This window comes from Antechinus flavipes, chromosome 2, assembly GCF_016432865.1.
Source record: "Antechinus flavipes isolate AdamAnt ecotype Samford, QLD, Australia chromosome 2, AdamAnt_v2, whole genome shotgun sequence".
Taxonomy (NCBI): domain Eukaryota; kingdom Metazoa; phylum Chordata; class Mammalia; order Dasyuromorphia; family Dasyuridae; genus Antechinus; species Antechinus flavipes.
The window spans coordinates 259,447,607-259,465,110 of NC_067399.1; the positions used below are offsets into that span (position 1 = coordinate 259,447,607).

Genomic DNA, 17,504 nt, shown 5'->3' on the forward strand with positions numbered 1-17,504 from the left:
GAGATGACTATGAACCACTACATAGAATTCCCAATCCCTCTATTTTTGTCCACCTGCATTTTTGATTTCCTTCAGAGGCTAATAGCACACTATTTCAAACTCCTATTCTTTTTGTACAGCAAAATAACTGTTAGGACATATATGCTTTACCATACTTAACATGTATTGGTCAACCTGCCATCGTGGGGGAGGGGATGGGGGAAGGAGGGGAAAAATTGGAACAAAAGGTTTGGCAATTGTCAATGCTGTAAAATTACCCATGCATATAACTTGTAAATAAAAAGCTATAATAAAAAAATTTTTAAAAATCATGAAAACAGTACAAATTTTAGGAATAAACTATTTTCTTAATAGTTTGTTTTCATAAAACTAACACCAACATTATTTTTGTGTTCCTGAATACATACCAACTAGTAAAGGAAAAATTGGCCAAGGAATATTCCAAGTGGCTTGTGAAAGTCTGTTTGAGGTAAATGCTTATTCCTGAAAATTCACAAGGCTAGTAATTCATAAAGAAATAATCCAGAGATGATTGTTACATCTGTTTGTCTCAGCTCCCCATTAGACTGTAAATTCTTGGTACTGTGCCAAACCTAGAACCATTCAAGCCCCAGTGTTGAGTATGGTGTCACAGCATAATACAAGCTAAGGAAAAGGATAAAAATATCCAATTTTGTGGCATAGCAACATATTTTCAAGATTGCAAAATTTTTTGGATTGTATAATATGTCTTTTGAAATGAAATAGCAAAGGAAAATTCAATTCAGGTTCATGATGTATCTTGTGTAGGAACAAAGGGAAGGAAAGAAGGAGATAAGGAGAGGAAGAAAGGGAAGGAGGAAAGGAAAAAGAAAAAAGAAGCAAAGGAAGAAAGAAAGAGAGAAATGGAAAAACAGAGGGAGTGAAAGAAAAGGAAAGATAAGAAAGGAAAGGAAGGAGGGAGGGGAGGAGGGAAAGCAGGCAGGTAGGCAGGCAGGAAACTTGAATAAAAAGCTGTAGTATAAGATGAAATTTTAGGCTACCTTTTCCCAGAAAAGATTATTCCCTATGGTCTAACAAAAATAGTAGTTTAAAGGTGATGCAGAATGCACAAGAAGCCAGTGTGGAAGCTCAGTCACTGCAGGAGGACAGGCCCAGAAATTTTAAGAGATTAGAGAGAGCAGTGGGAAGATTTGGCTCAAACTGAAGATCTGTTTTATGGGCAGAAGCCTGGTATCAGAACCCAGCTGGCACCAGAACCAACACCAGGAAAAATGCCACCTATAATATGCACCCTCTGCTCTATGTAATATATATCATCATCGTGGTCCAAGTGTCCACCAGTGATGTTTTAGAGTTTAATCATTCTAGCAGTAATCACATTAGACTCTTGGGCAGCTCCCTTGACCCACGTGACTGAGAAAAGCATAGAGAGCACCAGGACATGAATGGGATGGAAGCAAAAACAGGCAGGAGCACAAAGAGAAGGCAGACTTGGTACTTCAAGAGTTTACTAAGAGATGACATGAAGACATGTTCTAATCACTAGTGGAAAGAGAAATGAAAATCAAAACAAATCTGAAATTTCTTTCACCTTATACCATGCAAAATGGCAAAGATTGTAAAAGATGAAACAGGTATTGCTGAAGAGGCTGTGGGATGATAAGGACTCTAGTGCACTGCTGATGGAGCTATGAAGTGAATGATTTAGGATTTCAAATTAGAATTACTCAAGGGAAATCATGATCATGGTCTTTGTAATCCTACTCCATAACATATATATACTAAAGAAGTTTAAAAAACAAGGCCTAAAATACAACAAAATATCCAGGGTAGCACCCTGTAGTAGTAAAGAACTGAAAACAAAGTGAATTCCCTTAATTCCCATTCATTCTGGTGAATGGGAAAAAAACAACCTATGACTGATCAATGCAAAGAAATATCACTGAGCAATAAAAATTGATGAATATGTAGACTTCAGAAAAATAAGAAAAGATATGTAAGAAACGATAAAGACAGAAATAAGCAAAACCAAAAGAAGACTATATAAAGTGACTATAATAACATAAATAAAAGGAAGCTGAATTTTGAATAATGGAAAAGTCAATAAAGGTCCCAGACAAGAGATAATAAAATAGATCTCCTCCCTGGTGGTACAGCATCAATGAAGTACTCATACAGAATAGGGTGTACATTGTCAGACACAGTTTCTATATTAGATGCTTTTGTTTAGTTGTATTTTTTTTAATCAAATGGAAGGGTTCAAGAGGGAGTGGGGGATTGGGATGGGAAATGAATATAGCATACAGACAAAAGGCATCAATATAATGTATTTTTTTTAAAAGAATTTACCAACAGTTGGATGCAACCTTAGCATCGAGAGGTGGAAAACAACTGTAGCAGGGAGTCTGCTCATGGAAAGTCTTCAGAAGCAGGTGGCCTTGTTTTAAACCAACAGGCAGACTTGACTCTGAGGCAAAGGTGGCTCAACAGCAAGAGAACCAGTAGCAGGGTCAGTCTTGGTCCAATCTTGGTCCAAATGACAAACCAAATGACAAACCAGTCTTGGTCCAAATGACAACCTGTCTTGCTACTGGAGTGTAAGGAAATGAGAATGACAAGCTGGTTATTAGCTCCCACCTGATACCTGGACAAATCAATTTTCAGAGTGGAGCATCTCACTGCATTATCCTCATCTAATCCTAATTGGTCAGCAGAAGAACTGGAAAGCAGACACTTTCACAAAGCAGCCTTTGCACACAGTAGGCTAGATACTGGAGGCAACAGGAAAATGCTGCAGTTTCAAAGACAATGGAAAGGGAGCAGAGATAGAATTTGCTACGACATCTTAGGACTCACCAATAAAGCAACAGGGCTTGAGTCTGCTTGGAGGACTGTATTTTACATCATTTGCAGGAAGCAAAGATAGCAACAGAGACCCAAATCCTTGCAAACATTGCTTAGTAGTCTTGTACAATGAGAATTTATCCAGCTTGCCTTGGAGACATCTGACTGAAGAAATCCCTGCACCATCCCAGAAGATTGTAGTGACAGCATCCCCAGAAACCCCTGAGATAGAGGTCACCTAATATTTAAGAGAATCTTCTGTCTGCCAATACATGCCCATCACTTCCTTTAAGATACCTCTAAAAAATTCATCTCCTCTCTGAAACCTTTCACAACAAATTTTACCCCACACATTGATCATTTCCACTTTGTGTTTCAAGAGATTTCTCCCTGGTATGCCCTTTGCCATTTGCAATTCGATAAGTGTGTGTGTGTGTGTGTGTGTGTGTGTATTTTCAAGCATACTATGGGTTCCTTCATATCATAAAGCATTGTCTTTCCTATATCATCCTCAGTACCCAGTCCAAGGTTTGGCACATATTGAACAATTGAAGAATTTAAAATGTTGGCACTATGCTGTCTGCAGGTCTTATAAGTTCATCATCACACAGAAGCGTCCAACAATTAGGGCTGGTAAAGCCTTTGATTTATGCACACAGGTCTTCATTTTATGAGTACAAAGGCTCATTTTTGGAGACAAAATTACTCTTTCTAATTATGATCCAAATGAGATAGATTTATGAAAAGGATGAAAAAACCAATCATTTTTCATATTTCAAAATTGAGGCAATCAGTGTATGGTACATTTTTATTGGCTTCTATAAAGAATAGAACTTGTGAGAATAATTAAACTCTACACTATGATTTTTACTATTATGAACAATAATTACCATGTGAATACCAACACAAAGCTAACCTTCCAATTAAAAGGCTGTAGAAGTGCCTGTCTCCCCAAATGGGGAACCACCCAGATCTTCACCCAGATGTGAACATCTGACATACAAAAGTAACTGTCCCACAGCTTTCTGCTTAGGCACTCTGCTTTTACATAAAATTGAAGTGATGCAGATAAAGAAAATAGTGCCCTGTTGTGGAGAGAAGCCTGAGGGATTTTTTTAGGTTGGGAATATTTCTGGCTGTGACAGGCTAAAAAGATTATTTATTGTTTCTTTCCTAAATACAGTCCACTGCCACCTGTTCTGAATTGAATATAAAGCTGTTAAACAAGACCAGAACTTCAATTCTGATTGTGAAAACAAATTTCACTGTATCTGACCTTAGAAGCATTTACTACTTGGTCCTGACGCAAAGGAATTTGATTTTTTTAATAGAAATGCTATCTTTTTACCTTGATAAGCTGTTTAAAAAATGTAAATAAAATAACTCAGTGGACAAAAGAGGGCATTCATCCCACAGAAAGACAGCCGCCACCCTTAGACATGAAATATCGCAGCACATTAAGTCATGAGACCCTGCTAATCAAAGCTGACAGGGTCCTGAATGTGATTTCTGCTGAGACTTAGCGATATCATGGGGCACTGAAGCATGCACAGCCTGCCAGGCTGCCCCTGTTCATGTGACAATGGCTTTTATTCGAAAAAGGGGCCTGTAAGGGACAAGAGTCCCCTTTGTCTTTAGATTCCTGCATTTGGAGTGCAAGAGAGGTTCATTCAACCAGCCCCAGACACTCTTTGAAAGGCTGAAGTGTAACATAAGATGACCATGAAACACTAGCTTGCCTTCTGCCTACCCTTCATTCTTTTAAAGCACAGCCTGGCCTATTCAGAGTCTCTTCAGAGAATAGCATCGCACTATATTAGCCGCTAGTCTGCTGAATTCCATCATTGTTCAGAAAGGACCAGTAGCCATCTTGGTTTCCATAAAGCCATTCACCAATGCTGAAACAGAGAACTCAAGAAAAGGTTTCTGAAAGGCTACAATGCCATCACCGGCTTCGAGCCCTGCAAAACACATGGTGTGCACTTCACTCGGCCCAGACCTAGTCTGAGGACCATGGTGGAGTTCAAGATAGTCACTGACAATCATAGTTAAATTAAAATATAAGTCACCTTTGGAGAACTTCATTCACTGAAGGATGAAAACATACAATTCAGGGCTACATTTGTAAGGACATCAAGTAAACCCTTTAGATTTCTGTGTGGCTCACTCTTCTCAAGAAGCGAGTATGTTGGTCCAGGCACTGTATAGAGCTCCATTTAAGAGAACAAACAAGGCAGACATGATTCCTGACTCTCTCCACAGTCTGAGGAGTCTGATGAAGGGTAACTAACCACTGTGATACTGTTAAACACCCTAAATAGCTCCTGCTAAGTTTCTGCCTCTATCTTTAAGCATTATCTTTATTTATAGTCAGAAAAATGCAGCTTCAGCACACCTCCTGTGGAGCAACTGTGCCATCAAGTGGCTGGGAATGTGGGGCTCATATGTGAGCTCCTTTTGCTCATCCTTGGGAACAACTATTGCTACTCACTTCTGCCACAAGAATTAGTCAGCTGGCACATCTTTAGATAATTTAAAAGGAAGGCACACAGAACAACAAAATGCTGCAGTGAGTTAACTGAGTTGCAGGGAAAGAGACTTTTAAATCTGAATGCTAGATATCTTTTTAAAAGTTATTCTGTCTTTTAAATCTACAAGGGAAGAAAAAGGGATCCTGGAAGGGATATAGAAGATATAGATTCTTCTTAGTTTTCATATCACAACTGCCCTAAAATAAAAACCAGAATTGTGATAAATAAGAACCATGAAATATTCCCTCTTTGCATTTTTCCAGATGAGTGGGAAACTAGTAGTAATAAAGTCACAAAAACTATCAACGGGCTTCTAAAACTTTTTGAAAAAACTCCAAGTTTTCCAATTAAGAAGGAACTTGTGCAGAAATTACTGAAGACATTCTGATTCTGTTCTCATTAAAAGAATGAGTGAAACTTAGTGCTATTGGATGATCTGATAGGAGTACTTCTTGACAACATTCGGGTTATTTTCTCTTCCATTAGGATTTCTGACATCATCATCATCTTCATCAAACATTTTCTGAGCACCTAGTACATGAAGAACCCTGAAGAGTACAGGGGCTACCCAGAGATGCAGATATTATCCTGATGTTCAAGGAGTTCTTTCAGAAAGAGAAGCAGGACACATACAGAAAAATAAATACCACTTCGCTCTAGTCAGAATATATTTGGAAAACAGTTTAGTCTTGGTGACCACATTTTAGGTAGGACAGTGACAAACCTGAACACATCAAGAGGAGAATGACAGGTAGTGAGGGGACAGATAAGTGAAGATCAGATGGTGAAAATCAGATAAAGAAGATAGGATATTAAGTCCAGAGCAGAAGAAACTTAGGGACAACATAAAAGTTGTAATCATACATCTACAGGGTTGTGACATGAAAGATATACTCTATGCTGCTTGATCAGTGAAATAATTTACAAGAAAGGAGACTTCTGGCTCCATGTAAGAATGAACTGTCTAATAACTGGAGCCATCCAACAATGGAATAGGTGGCTTTGTGAGATAATGAAGTTTGGGTCATTAACAATATTTGTGAATGAACTGAATGACCCTATTATGAATCCTGTACTGGAGATTGTCATGTTAGTTAAAAGTTTCCTTCTAATTGTGCAATTTTATGATTCTATATGACATAATATCCCATGCATACATTTTATAATTTATAAAATGCTTCCACATTTGACCTCCACAACAACTCTGTGAAGTAAGATGGCACATGTATTTTTATCCCCATTTTATAGAAGAAAGTAGGACTCAGGTAGTTTTAAGTGATTAGTAAATGGCAGATTTGGGACTAGAATCCTAAATGTACTGTTTTCTCTTTGACAACATGCTTCCTCCAACCTAGGATAAAGTGTCCATCATAAGAGATCTTTTTAGTATAGTGATGAAACCCAGAAAAGCAACTATAACAGAAGAGTAAGAAGTGCTGTGACTCCAGTCTTAGAGTCAGGGACATCTGACCTCAAACCCCATGTCCTACACACATATACTATGTGACTCTGGAAAGTCACTTAAGCTCTCATGACTCTGGACAACCAGGTACAAAGAAGGTATGGTAGGCCTGTATTGGTAGAGAGGGTTTCCTCATCGTTTAGGAATTTTGTCTACCAATAAAATCACTGGTCTAATCTCAAGTCCCAGTCCAGTGATCTACAATAAGCCCTGGAGATGCTGTAACACAAAAGTGATTGAACAATGTGTTCCCATGAATAGTTCACAGGCACAGCATCTGCTTCAAGGAGAATAAATTGGCCATCAATAATCCCCTTCTACCCATCTCATACCTTGTACCTTAGAGAAGCTTCAGTGTTTTCCAACGACATACCTTATGAGCAGATCTAAGCAACAGGGAAAGTTGAAGTGCTGTTAAAACAAGAAGCTTCGGATTTCTGCAGCCCTCTATAGTTCTCCTTAGAGCAGCAGCAACTTCTAAAGAGTGCTTTAATTGCCAAAGACTACCTGGATAGGAAGGAGCCAGGATAGGCAACCACTAGAGCCCTGTCAGCTTCTGATCATCTCTATTCTTAAAGTACAGTGGCCCCAAAAATATGTGTACTGGGCTAGATGGTCCTCCAAGGACAGTTTACAAATTTTGGGCAGCATATAGAGCCATTTAGATGCTGAAAATCTATTTTACTTGTGTGGATGTTCTACCCATATCTTAGTAGATAGTTTCATGAGTTGTGGTTAAAATATTTATCACCTGGAGGTTAAATTCTCTAGTGATGAGACTCCCCAAGCTTAACTACATTTATCCATGGATGACAGAGTCCATTACCAGGACTGTACTTGAAGTCTTTTCTGAGTGGTAGGATCTTCCAGAGCTTGTGCTCCACTGACACTTCTAAAATCCGGGATCACTTCCATGCTTTGAGGAAAACTTTAGAAGAGGTCAAAGGATTCATTATTACCTTTATGTTCAGAAATTAATCAGGAATACCAGAACTAAAAAATGTAATAGACAATTCCCTTTAAAAATAAGAATTTTTGAATGTTTAATAAGACTCCTATTTTTTCCTCCAAAAAGATCTGAAACTTTTAACATGAAATGGGGTAATATATTGTTGGATTTGGATTCAGGAAAATTGGATTTGAATCTCACATCTGGCACTTATGAGCTGTCATTTTAGCTCTCTGTGCCTCAGTTTTCTTGTCTGTAAAATGGGGACAATGCCTGTAGTGCTTTAGTTATTGTGAGGATCAAATGAAAGAGTCTATGTAATATACTCTGCAACCTTTAAAACACTATGTGTCAATTATTATTTTTATCATTTTATCTTGATGAGATTCCTAAGCCCATCAATAAGAACAGGGCAGAGCAGGTCAACTTTTCCTGTGGCTAATTTTCTAAACTCTTTTGTAACTGGAAAAAAGATTTAGTTCCAATTGGAAAGGGAATTCACTTTCATTTCTCATTCCCTTATAACAATTTCTTTCCTCCTCTAATGAAAAGATACAGATTTGGAGGCAAAGGAAGTAGTAACTATGCTGCAGCTACAGTATGTTACTGCCATTAGGAAACAGAATTTATCCCTGGGGGACAAGATGTTAGATGGATTTATTTCATTCAGAGCCACAGTCCTAGATCTGAAAACCACATTAAAAAGTTATACTCACTTCTTTGTACTTTCCCTTATGGTAAAGATGATTGACATTTCCGAGCAAAGTGTTCCGGTCGGCTTTCTGCAGCTGATAAATGTTGATGAGGGGCTCAAGGAGATTACTCTGGCTCTCGGCAAGAACCCCAAATGCTCGAGTCTGCAACTTCTTCAGCTTCAAGCCAGACTAGGGAAATCAGATACACATAATTTCAACTTAATAGCATGTACTGCACTTATGAAACCCTACCACTAGTCCAGGAATCTTTAACTTGGGGATAGGAATTTTAAAAAATAATTTGATAAGTGTAATTTAAAAAATAATTTGATAAGTGTAAATTAATCTTCAAAAAATAGGTTCCTGGGTTTTACCAGAGTGCTGCAAGTATCACCACTTCCACCAGATAGTCCTGCTAAAGGAACTCAACACAAAGCATTCGAGATGGAGGCTCCATTTCCAACAAATTGAATCACAGAATTTTAGGAACTAGAGAGGTGCTCAGAACTCATTTAATTGAAACCTGAGTTTTTATAGATAGGATAAATGAGGCCCAGAGATGTAAGGAATTTATTCAAGATCACATAGTGAATGTCAGAGCTCTCAAAAACCAAAAGTACTGAAAGACCAGCTTGAGTATGGAGCATCATGTTTCAGGAGAACAAAATCTGGACAGAAATGGCTAAGGGTTCAATAATCAGAGGCTTGATAATATACATTCCGAAGGTTATCTCAGGTCCTTTAGGCCTTTATTCTGTTATGCTATATATGTCATGATAAATTACACTTTTGGTATACCTCAATGCTACATTAATGTCTTTGGACCACAGAGCGACTAATCACTAGATTCTACAGAATCATAATCAGTATAAGAAGCCATACAGCAAGAACTGTAGGACCCAGGAAAGATAGGGGTTCTGCAAACAGGAACACCTTTATTGACAGTCTGGGCTTCTTGGCCCTAACCTGTGGCTCCCTAGGGTGCTCCTTCAGCCAGTGAACTAATTCATTGGTGATGTAATACTCCAATGAATGTCCTTTTCCCTTCCAGCCTTTATAGCTCTCCAGCATGTCCAGAAGGCCTGCAAGTGGGTCTTCTAGGGTAGCGAATCCTTGCCTGGCTACTTCCCGGAGCTGTAGAGACACAAAACCCACATTGTCAGGCATTCAAAAGTTCCTACAACTCCCTTCCCCCACTTTCAACACAAAGGTTTGGTTTTTTTTTTTTTTTTAATTTAATCTATTGAGAGAGGTAACTGTTGCTATTCAGCCACCATCCTGGCCCCCACTGACTTTTCATACCACTAAAGATTCCTTTCTGGTCCACTGCACCCTAAGCCCAACAAGGAAAACAGCAATTGTCCACACTAATTATCCCATAAAGACAGAGAGGTTGTTCTCCAGGGCAGACAAAGGGGCTTGTTTTTTATCTGGAAGGTGGTGATGGTGAAAGCAGACAGGTTTATAAGCTGCTTTATCTGCTGTCCCAACATACCTGAGCTGAGCAAGGAACATAAATAAAACTCGCTTTCTCTTTAACTCTTCCCAGACCCAGACTTATCATATAATTGCTGCTGCCAAAAATAATCAGCATAACACCTAAGACCCACAACTGGGGGTGGGGGGTGGGAGAAGGAAGCAAACAAACTAGAAGAGGAAAACAGCAAGCAAAGCTGAGCTTAAAGACAACATCTTGTAAATCCAAGTTCTTTTTCATCAAAATGAAAGATGTAAGAAATGAGTTCTGCAGCCTCAAGCAACAGTGTGACTTTTTTTCATGTACAGATTTCCATTTCAAATCATTAACAGGATAAGGGATTCAAAACAATGACAACATCAGAATAAAAGAAAACATTGAAAAGCTCTCAGTGAAGGAAAACTCCAAATTTAAAACTTTGGGAGTTTGGAATTAAGGTACCAAGAGAAGACTAAAATGTATATATGGAAGATTCTCCCAATCTAATATATGTGACCCCATGGCAATTATTTTAAAATGTTTACATTGGTGGGTGTTTCCAAGGAGTTTAGTAGAACTGGCATGGCATGCTTTAATACCCATACAGTGCCCTTCATCTCATGGTGAATAGATTGGGGGAAGTATGATGAAAGGATAAGAGAAGTTCTCTATCAATAGCTACTATCTCTTTCTTCTAGTTAAATTATAAACTCCAGAAGATGGTTCTTTTCCTCCTTTAACCAATTTTCTTAATTTACTATTTGTCAAATTCCCAAGGGTATAACACCATTTTAAGTTAACCAAGAACAAAATGGAAGAAAAGAAGAAATTATGGCTTAAAGCATGAACAATTATTTTCTGTATCTTTTCTACAAGTTTGCATTTGATAGTCCTATTTAGAAAAATGTCAAAATATCAGTTCTAAATCTATTTTCTGCCTTTTAGAGTTTTACTACTATCTAAGATAAGAGGGCTTTTCCCCCCTCATCCCTTCTAGCTCAGGAATCCTTTCTAAAAAGCTCAATAATTTCTTTACTGAAATATACTGACTCAGGAGCTTCAAGAATCCTTCTTTTTGACTATTGGGCCTGTAAGAACTTTTAGAAAGTCATTCCCCCATCTCCATACCTGAACTTCATATACCTCTTAGTGCCATGAGAGAAGGAAATATATAAAGAAAACTTTCTTATTTGGTAGATAGAAGATATGGTGGATATAATGCCTAGTCTGGAATCAGGCAGACTTCTCTTCCTGAGCTCAAATCTGGCCTCAGACACATACTAGCTACATGACCCTGGACAAGTAATTTCACCCTATGATTCAGTTTTTCCATCTGTAAAGTGATCTGAAGAAAGAAATGGCAAAGCACTCCAGAATTTTTGCCAAGAAAATCCCAAATAGGGTCACAAAGAGTTGAACACAACTGAAACAATAATAAATCATAGTTTTTTGAGCTTATTAGCATATATACTTTCCCTAAATCAGAGGAAGAAACAGGAAGTTGTGGGACATTTTCCAAAGTTCCTAAGAACCAACACCTCTTGATTTCTCCAAAATAATTCAGATTTCAAAGGACAATGCCATGGAACTACATTTTAGCTTTTGAACAATGAAAGGGGAACCATGCTAGAGAGGTACCCCTTATTTTTGTCCATGTCTCCTCAGGCAGCAGCTGCTCAGCACATGGCTTACATTAAAAAATTATGGATCTGGTGAGTCACATTCTCATTGTCTGTTTTTTTTTTTTTTTTAAATGTATTTCTTCAATACACCAACTCATGTTGACTGCAAAAGTTCTGGGACTGATTCTGAAAAGGAAAAGAAGCATGGCTTGGCAGCTGCAATGGATAATGATAGTTATTATCAGTTCATACATCAATAATCTTTTTCCTCCAAAGTCTCCAATCACAGAAATCTCTAGAGGGATTACCTAGGACTTCTAATTCATCTCCAGCAGCATCCTGGGGTCTGGATTTTAACGTAACACACTTTCCAATATTCATTATCTTTAGATGAGGGCTATAGTAAAAAGAGAAATGTTCTGCAGAGACCTTGAAGTGAAGTACATTCAAGTAATAAGCCTAAGAGAAACTGGCTGGGCAAGCTCCTGAAACTGAGTCAATTAGTCAGAAAGATCCTTTTAAGTTTTGGCTCTACCCTGGGGCCTCCCATTCCCTTTCCATCAGAAAGCCTTGAGCTTCACATAAAACACAACGTTAAAAGAATGATTTGGAGATGTAGCCCAAGGCTAAGACCTTCCCCAGAATAATCTAATTGCTCTAACCCTTCATTCCGCAATAACAGAATTAAAAAAAATTTTTTTTTTGCTTCAGTGGTCTAAATTGTCCTCACTTTCCAAAGAAAATCATTTTCCTACTGTCACAGCATGACTGAATGAGAAATAAATCATATTTTCTCAGACCCAGTGCTTCTTCAACCAAGAAGCTCCATTCCTACCTTATGAGTCTGAACCATCCATTTCAATTCTCTAAGAAATCCAGTATGAAAAGTAAGAAATTTTCTGTATAGTACTAGATAAGATCTTGTTTAAAATCTAAAGTAATATGTCTGATATTTAATGGGCATGTTAAAGAGCTGTAGGCATGATCCTCTTGGACTGACATACATTAATGATAACAATATTCCAAACATTCATCTCCAGTATTCCCAGGGCAAGGCTATAGCAAGAAAAAAAAACTAAAGATTGTGTGTAACATAATAATTGTGACAATGTGAGTGTCATGAAGTAGTTGCCTACAACATATTCTTTTAAATATAGTCTGAAGTTGTAAATCTTCATATTTTTAAGCATATCTGATTTCTAGAAAAAATTGTAAGTCATTCTGAGTCAAATTTGATGAAAATGAAAGTAATCAGAGTATTAATTGTAACTCAAAATGAGCTGCACTATATGGTTACAAGACATTTTAGTGGGTGGCTTGCAAATTAGCTCTGAAAAGAATTTCAAAAATGATTTGATTTACTCATTTATTCAACAAATATTTAGAAAATATCTATTATGTTCTAAGCCTTATTAACCATTAGTATCACTTGAGTAAGTATAGCCTTCCCAGATAACTACTTCATACTTATCCCTCTATGCCCTCACAGCACCATTCTCATGGCAGTATTAATCAATTAACATTTATTAAGAGCTCACTATGTGGCAGATATTGTGCTAAGTGCTGGATATACGAAACAAAAGCAAATAATTTTTTCAACATTGTATTATGCCATTTTTGAAGTTATTTTTCCTGCCAAATGATAAGGCCTTTGAGGGCAGAGTTTGTGTCTTATTTTATTTTTGCATCAACCCTCCACACACAGGGTACTTAGCAGAAACCTGGTCAATATTTAAACGAAGCAACAATGTCATTTAGAAATATATATTTGAGTATAGTTTTACTTCACTTTGTAGTCACACTTTTGGCATATACAATATTTGCCTTTTATGCAAATTTCTAGAGAGTTTTAACTTTATTAGTTTTTAAGACATCTCTCAATTTACATGTGATTATATATTATTATATTATATATTATGTTACTTAAGAAGTCCAGAGATTAGTCCTATAGGGAGGGTTCTTTGTTTGAGCTCTGATACTCTGGTACTCATTCCTTGGAGCCAAAGTAGGCCTTTCTTCATGGTCAATGAAACAAAGGTAATATCAGGACTATGGGTTCAGGGATGGGAAACTAATATATGATAAAAGAATCATTCTGACTCTAGTTCATATTAATAAATCTTCCCTCAATTCAACAATGTCATTATAGCATACTAATACCTGAGAATCCTCTTACTCATTATTATAAGATTTATATCCAAAACATCATGCCACAGAAACTAGAAGAATGTAGTGACAAAAGAACAAGGACCTTTATGAAGAGATTAAAAATCAGGAAACTTGCTATACATTATATTAGGAAAAAATATTGTCTCAAGTTCCCATGTTCAGGAATGGGATTTATTTTTTTAAGTTGTATTAAAAACTTAACATTGAACTTTAAATAAATATGTTTAGTATCAATTTATAGCTGAATTAATATCAATGCATAAAGTATCATAACAAATATTTAGTCACACTAAGATCTTTCTTGATTGTTCTCATTAGGAATTTTATTTCTACACAATTCAGCAAAAGTTATAAATCCATTTCTTTCTTTTATTTTTTTAAATGGGAAATGAAGAGGGAAGGAGATGGTGGATGAAAGGGAATAGAACCTGAGATTCTGGGATGTCATTGGCATAGGACAATAGTCTCCAAAGGTTTTTGACTAGGCACTACAAGAAAAAAAAATTGAATATAAACCTCAATGTTTATATTTACTTATTCATAAATTATATACATATATTATTATACTAATATGACAATAACTAACATTATGATACATTACATAATCATTATATTATCATATAACTTAATACAAAAATAGAATTTAAAATGGATGAGAAAAATGAAGTAATATTTGATATTAGGGTTGACAAAGAATTACTAAAATATAGGATGGGGTGGAAAATGTTTGGCCCAAAAACTCATTTGCTAAGGCAACCACAGATGACAATGAAATGAAAGCTAGGTACAACAACCTCCCATTGATTGACTTCTATAAGTTGATTAATTTTGTATAGCCCATGAATGATGTTATAAATATCCAAATAGCCTTTGGCAGAAAAAAAGGTTCCCCAACCCTGTTATAGGACAATGACATGATTGGAATTTAGTTTTAGGGAATATCACTTGGGCAGGTATAAAAAGGATGGAGTGGGGAGGAGACAGACTTGAGGTAGGGAAAGCATGTAGAAGACTATAGCAATGATCTGAAAGGAAAAGGCAGGGACTGATATAAGATATATTGTGGAACAGACAAACAAGATTGGCCAAATGAATGGACATATAGAGTAAGAGAGAATGCAGAGTGGAAGATGACATAGAGTTCTACTTGGGTGACTAGAAAGGTTTGGCACCCTCAAAAATAACATAAGTGTGGAAGAAGGTGGATTTGGAAGAAATCATTGAATTTATTTTGTATGTATTTTGACTTTCAGCCATTTCCTTGCCATGCTGCCTATATTACAGCCAGCATTCTTGTTTCTCTCTCATATCTCCCCGCTTCTAACTTGAACTTCCCCCCTTCTATTTCCTCAACCCTGTACTCCATTCTGCAAAGTCTTCTGACTGACATGTGGGTTTTTGTTTCATCTTGCTGGTAACTAAAAATCATTTCATGGCTATTTTAACTCTATACCATGCCACTGCTTTTGATATCCCCCTACCAAATTTCTAATGTTCTTTCCTTCTATTACAATACAGGCTCCTTGAGGTCTGTAATTGCATTACTTGCTTATATTTGTATTCCTGGCATTTAACACAGTGCCTGTCATATGGTAAGCGCTCAGTACTTAATAAGTACTGTGTGTGTGTGTGTGTGTGTGTGTGTGTGTGTGTCTTTCTTCTCTGTCTCTTTCCTCTTTCCTCTCTCCTCTCTGTCTCTGTCTCTCTTTCCTCTCTGTCTCTGTGTCTCTCTCTCTTTCCCTTCTCTGTCTCTCTTTCCCCTCTCTCTGTCTCTGTTTCTCTCTTTCCTCTCTGTCTTTCTTTCCCTCTCTCTGTCTCTCTCTTTCTCCTTTCTCTGTCTCTTTCCTCTCTCTGTCTGTCTCTCTCTTTCTCCTCTCTTTCTGTCTCTCTCTGTCTGTCTCTCTGTCTCTCTCTCTCTCTCTCTCTCTCTTTCTCCCCCTCCCTCTCTCTCATATAACAACCTCATCCATGCCTATTCATACTGTGCAATTCACTCTCTCCCACTCCAAATGAAAAGGGGGGGGGAGGCCTCTTACTTCCTTATCATCTTTGAAGGGAAAGCACACCAGAGTCAGGAATTATCAGAGAGACAAAGGATGAGTTTAGAGTGGGGAGAGGAATGATTTTTCCCCAAAAGTTACATGACTCCTATCTGCATGCCATGCCAGCAATTAAGTTTTAACTGCCCTGAGAGCCTACTCTTGTCTCCGAAGGGAAGATGGAGTTTGCATCATAGAAGGGACAAAGTAAGAGATGTCAGGGAATACAGGAACCTACTGTTGTGCTAGAGATGAGCCTCATGAAGGGCTGTCTTGGGGAGAATACACTACAACCAGAGTGGTCTATCGCTTCTAGTTACTCCACAACTCTACTTTAGTGACCACTGTCTCTAATCAGAATTTCTGATGGAAAAATTTGCTTTACTAATGAAGATCCGCTTGAACGCAGCACCTTAGTCTCAGAGGATTGCCTGGTGTCACTGACACAGCCATAAGAACTGCACTAGATCTTTCAGACATTGCAGGTCAGCTCTTTTTCCACTACAGGGATGCATTTCTAAATAATGGCATTTTGACAGATTTGCATATGCTTATAGAATCTGCAACTTGAGATTTTGTTTACAGGTGATTTATGTCTCTCTAGAGTGTTGAACTCTTACAAGAATGTTTTCCATTATTTTCCTCAAAGTCTCTTGATTACTGTTCCATTCCTCCCATTTCCTCACCTTCTCCTGGTTTTAAATATATTGTTATCTGGAGGAAAGGAAAGATAATAGTGAATCAATTATATTTTGAAATCATGAAAAAATAAAGTGTGTGATTTTAGGCTTGCCTTATACTTCTCAGGACCTTAGATGATGGTTTTTAGTAGCTCATGAGTACAGAAACAGCTTCTATTCTTCACTTCTTTAACCACTAAACTTAATAAAGACCAGTAGGTTAGTGAGCTGGGGAGTGGAAAAGTGGGCGGAGAGGCACAGAGACCTTCAAGCAAAGGTTATCAAGGAGCTTCAAGGCACTGACTTTTCAAGGAGTGAATTTTGAAGTTAATTTTTTATCAGAGTAAGTACAAAATCAAATATACAGCCTCTTCAGCTTCAATGAAAACTTAACAGACCCTGTCAACCTACTGTCCCAAACTTCTGCAAATCTAAAGTCCCAAAACTACCTCAAAAATGATCTCACATCTTAACTGACTTAGGAAACCTTTTATGATATTCCTAATTATGATTAGCCTAATCCCCAAACACTTCAGAATATGTGTATTCAAACTGCCATCATTTTGTACTTGTTGAGATGATATGTTTAATTTTTCCTACATTTTTTGGATAAGTGCTGAAGATACAACTAAATCTTCCAAGAGCTCTAGGTGAAACTGATGAAATACTATATCAGGCTGGACCAGCTTTGACAGCCGTGTCAAAAATGTTCGCCGTTCTAGACTAATGATCACTATATTCAGGGATAACATCTGAAGTCCTAGTATTCTATGCCAAGAATGCAGAACCATAATCAGAGGCCTATGGTACTCATGTGGTCAGTAGGAGGAGGAGTGGTAAAGTAATAACCACAAAAGGAGGGGCAGGGGAAGAGCAGAGCTGGAGGGATTGAAGTGGAGTAAGCGGCATATAATAGGGAGTTGAAATCAGGCTTTGAGGTTAATTCCTAGTCCTTTTATTCAAGTTTGATAGTGAAGAGCTTATAGAGATGGGAAAACGTAGACAACCATGTATGCCTTTCCCCACTTCAAACCCAGAATAGATGAAGGGCTTTGCAAATCATGAGTATTGGCTG

At 37.5% G+C, this 17,504-nt stretch overlaps 1 protein-coding gene across 1 annotated transcript in view; it reads right to left on the reverse strand.

Annotated features, from left to right (window-relative positions):
• EXD3 (exonuclease 3'-5' domain containing 3) overlaps positions 1 to 17,504 on the reverse strand; it is a 427,068-nt gene that overhangs the window by 243,098 nt on the left and 166,466 nt on the right. The window contains exons 5-6 of the mRNA XM_051976911.1: positions 9,430 to 9,597; positions 8,485 to 8,652 (exon numbers count right to left, since the gene is read on the reverse strand). Of these exons, the coding sequence (XP_051832871.1) occupies positions 8,485 to 8,652; positions 9,430 to 9,597 (336 nt within the window). The remainder of the gene's footprint in view (positions 1 to 8,484; positions 8,653 to 9,429; positions 9,598 to 17,504) is intronic.